Below are 4,645 nucleotides of genomic sequence, written 5' to 3' on the forward strand. Positions count from 1 at the left end.
AAAAAACAGAAAGAGAGAGAGAGAGAGAGAGAGAGAGAGAGAGAGAGAGAGAAAGAAAGACAGGGGATCCATCCCATATACAGCCACCAAACCGGGACACTGTTGTGGATGCTGGCAAGTGCTTCCTGAGAGAAGCCTGATATGGCTGTCTCCTGAGAGACTCTGCCAGAGCTTGACAAATACAGAGGTGGATGCTTGCAGCCAACCATTGGACTGAGCTGGGGGTCCCCAATGAAGGAGTTGGAGAAGGGACTGAAGGAGCTGAGAGGGTTTGCAGCCCCATGGAGGCAGCAACAGTGTCAACAGGCCAGACCCCCCCAGGAGCTCCCAGGGACTGGACCATCAACCAAAGAATACACATGAAGGGACCCATGGCTCTGGCCGCGTATGTGGCAGAGGATGCCCTTGTTGGACATCAGTGGGAGGAGAGGCCCTCAGGCCTGAGGGTGTTCGGTGCTCCAATGTAGAGAAACGCCAGGATAGGAAGATGGGAGTGGGTGTGTGGGGGAGCACCCTCATAGAGGCAGGGCGAAGGGGAATGGGATAGGGTGTTTTTGAAGGGGAGCCCTGGAAAGGGAAAAACGTTTGAAATAAAAGAGAGAGAGAAAGAGGAAGAGGGAGGGAGAAATAAAGGAAGAGATGGATGGTGCAAGGGGATGGAGCAAGAGCCATGGCTGGTGGAATAAGCCTATGATTATAACTGAGAAACTGAGACAGAAGGCACGCTGCCTTGCAACTTGCTGTGTAGACCAAGTTGGTTTGAGCTGCAATGATTCTCCTGCTTCTGCTGGAATTATACATGTGCACAACCACACCTAATAAATATTAACTTAAAAGATTTGTGTATGAGTGTGTGCCCATATGTGGCTACACTCACACACATGCAGGTATTCAGAGGCCAGAAGTGTCAGAAACCCCTGGAGCTGAAGTTACAGGCAGTTGTGAGTCACTCAACATAGATGGTCAGGAACCAAACTCAAGGCATGCAAGAGCACTGTGCACACTTCACCTCTGAGCCATTGCCCAAGCCTTAGACTAATACCATTTAACATCTGTAGACTCCTGTAACCAGTTACGGAACATATATGCTTCTTTAAAAGTATTGTTATGTGTATGAGTGTTTTGCCTGCGTGCATGTATGTATGTGCCACAAGTATATGCAGTGTGTGATGGGGCCAGAAAGAAAGTACTGGATCCCTTAGAACTAGAGTCAATACTGACACGTGGGTGCCGAGCACTGAACCCGAGTCTTCAAGAACAGAAACTGCCCTTAACCAATGAACCATCTCTCCAGCCTCTAATATGCTTCTTAAATCTGATCAAACCATAGGGCTGGAGAGATTGCTTAACAGTTAAGCACACTGGCTTCTCTTCCAGAGGACTCAGGTTTAATTCCCAGAACCCATAAGGCAGCTCACAACTGTCTGTGACTCTAGTTCCAGGGAATCAGACAACCCCATGCACACACACACACATGCAGGTAAAACATTAATGCACACAAAATAAAAATAAGTAAAAATTTTAAAAATTTTGAGTGAACCAAGAGAGATAATATTTGAGCCTTATATTTTAAATTCTCAGTAAGCACACAAACACACACACACACACAGATGTATGTCATAGCAATAGAATTTGCATTTTGGGGTTGGTGAGATGATCAGCTGGTAAACGGTAAAGATTCTCACTTCTAAGCTGAAACACTGAGTTCAATACATATGGCAGAACAGAACAGACTCCAAATGGTCATCTGACCTCCATAAATGTGTGCAAGGCACACACATTACAAAGAATCCACAAAAGAAAATTACAGGTCCAAACGTATAATCCTACCACTTGTGATTTAGAGGCAAGGTGATCAGGAATTCAAGGTCACCCTCAGCTACAAAAAGAGCTAGAGGCCAGTCTAGAACATATAAGACAAAAACAATTCAAAAAAACAAAAACAAGTTACACATCATGTAAGCAAAATAAGGGAAATTATAAAGATATTACCCACAACTATTAAAATAAAAAAGGTGTATATCGGGGGCTGGAGAGATGGCTCAGTGGTTAAGAGCACTGACTGCTCTTCCGAAGGTCCTGAGTTCAAATCCCAGCAACCACATAGTGGCTCACAACCATCCATAATGAGATCTGACGCCCTCTTCTCATGTGTCTGAAGACAGCTAGCTACAGTGTACTTACATATAATAAAGACATCTTAAAAAAAAGTTGTAAATGTTGGAAGATAATAACCAGAAAAAATTACAGATACCATATATACACTAAAAAGATAATTTAAGGCTGGGTGGTGGCACACACTTTTAATCCTAGCACTTGGGAGGCAGAGGCAGGTGGATTTCTGAGTTCAAGGTCAGCCTGGTCTACAGAGTGAGTTCAAGGACAGCCAGGGCTACACAGAGAAACCCTGTCTCGAAAAAGAAAAAAAACTCCATGAAGATTTCAAATTCCAATAAATTTGATAAACTGAATGAAGTAGAGAATAAATTTCTTGATTGATATTACCAAAGCAAAATCTGTTATAGTTCTGGGAATGCTGTCTTTCCCCCCCCCTTCTTTTTTTTCCACTTTGGACACAGTTTCTCTGTGTAGCTTTGGCTTCCTGGAACTCACTCTGTAGACTAGGTTGGCCTCAAACTAGCAGGGATCCACCTGCCTCCTGAGTGCTGGGATTAAAGACAGACGTGTCCCATGGCTCAGCAAATGTTGTCTCCTTTTATAAATATGGAGATATACAAAGAACTAACTTTATTAACTCCCAAAAAATAGATAGGCATGTGAGTTAAAACCTGCAAGGCGGGCCGGGCGTGGTGGCGCACGCCTTTAGTCCCAGCACTCGGGAGGCAGAGGCAGGCGGATTTCTGAGTTCGAGGCCAGCCTGGTCTACAAAGTGAGTGCCAGGACAGCCAGGGCTACACAGAGAAACNGAGTTCGAGGCCAGCCTGGTCTACAAAGTGAGTGCCAGGACAGCCAGGGCTACACAGAGAAACCCTGTCTCGAAAAAACCAAAAAAAAAAAAAAAAAAAAAAAAACCTGCAAGGCCCGAGGTTTTACCAAGTGTCACTTGGTAAGACGCTTGCCTTGTAAGCAGGGACAAGCAGAAAGAAGCTGGATCCCCTGTCACTTGCTTGTAATTGTAGCAAGGCCAGCCTGAGCTACTTCGTGAGTTCCAGACCAGCCTGATCTTGGGTGGAATTTTATTTCCAAAATAAAATTAAAATTAGGGGCTAAGGAGATGGCTCAGAGGTTATGAGAGGGCACACGGTTCCTCTAGAGGCCGAAGCTCTGTTCCCAGCACCCACATCTGCCTGTCACCGGTGTATTTTTCCGCTGTCCCCCACCCCACCCCCGCCAGGTACTGAGCATCCAATTTCACTAAGTTCCAGTGTAGACCCAGTCAACCTCGGGCTCGCCGCCTTCCGCACTCGGTTCCTGGGGCAGCTGGGTGGGCGACTTAGGGGAGCCGCTGCGTGGGGAGCTAAGAGGAGGCGGCTCGGGGCGCTGAGGAGAGGGGCGGGTCTGTGCTTGCTGAGGTGAGGCCGCCTGAAGGGAGCGGGCTGAGGAGACCCGGCGGGCTGGAGGTGTGAGGAGAGGAGCTGGGCTAGCCTGAGGGGGTGGCGCCTGCGCGCAGCGGGGGCTCAGTATGGCTGGGGCTCGAACTCCAGCGCCTTCCTCCCCTCGAGGGCTGGACGCGGCGTCCACGGAGCCCGGGCCGGCCTGCCGGCGACCTCCAGGGAACCGTCACGCCCAACTCGCCGCCCGCCTGCCCGCCAGCCGGGACGAGGCCGCCCCGCACCAGCCCTCCCGCCCGCGGGCCGCGCTGCACGACGGGCGGACGCCCCGGAGCCCGGACGGCGGCCACACTCACCTGCACCAAGGAGTGGCCCTGCGCGTCCTGCTGGGCGTCGGGCAGGACGAGGGCCCGGGGCCACAGCAACGGATGCAAGAAGTGGACCATGACGCCGACGCCGCCGCCGCTCGCGCGAGCCCGGCCACCGACGTGGCGCCGCGGCGCCCTGGAGGAGAGCGCAGGGAGGTCGGCCGGCACGGGAGGAGAGCGCAGGGAGGTCGGCCGGCGTTTGAATGGCCGCCCCACGCCGCGCACAGGTCCGCCGCGACCCCGCCCCCGCCGCACGTCCAATGGTCCTCGCTCTCCAGCCTCAGCCACCCAACTCCTATTCACCCCTCGGAGGCAGATCGCCCTCAGACCCACGCTGCCCAGGGCGTTCGCACAGCGCGCACAGTGTACTTCATTGTACATTTTTATTTTGTTTTTTCTTTTTATGGGGAGGTGTTTTGTGGGGGTTTTTTGTTTCTTTGTTTTTTGTTTGTTTGTTTGTTTGTTTTTGGTTTTGAGACAAGGTTGCTCTGTGTAGCCCTGGCTGGTCCTGGAACTCGCGTCGGAGACCAGACTGGCCTGGAACTCCTGGAAGTTCATAGACGTCTACCGGTCTCTGCCTCCAAAGTACTGATATTAAAGGAGTAGCCACCCACCAGGGCTTGATTTTTTTTTTTTTTTTAAGTTAGAGTAGGAATCTAGAGCGCATTGTAGGCCAGGGCTCTACCACGTGTCAGATTTTTAAGTGCTTTAAACAAATTAAAAAGCATTTTCAAAGGCTTTGCCCCAGATACCAGTCACGTTTTG

General features: G+C 50.3%; 1 protein-coding gene across 1 annotated transcript in view; it reads right to left on the minus strand.

Moving 5' to 3' along the window:
* Zyg11a (zyg-11 family member A, cell cycle regulator) overlaps positions 1–4,079 on the minus strand; it is a 36,780-nt gene extending 32,701 nt beyond the window's left edge. Inside the window, exon 1 of the mRNA XM_021161460.2 lies at positions 3,869–4,079. Within this exon, the coding sequence (XP_021017119.1) occupies positions 3,869–3,958 (90 nt within the window). The 5' untranslated portion in view covers positions 3,959–4,079. The remainder of the gene's footprint in view (positions 1–3,868) is intronic.
* Positions 4,080–4,645: the final 566 nt, after the last annotated feature.

The sequence above is a fragment of the Mus caroli genome, chromosome 4, assembly GCF_900094665.2.
Source record: "Mus caroli chromosome 4, CAROLI_EIJ_v1.1, whole genome shotgun sequence".
Classification (NCBI taxonomy): domain Eukaryota; kingdom Metazoa; phylum Chordata; class Mammalia; order Rodentia; family Muridae; genus Mus; species Mus caroli.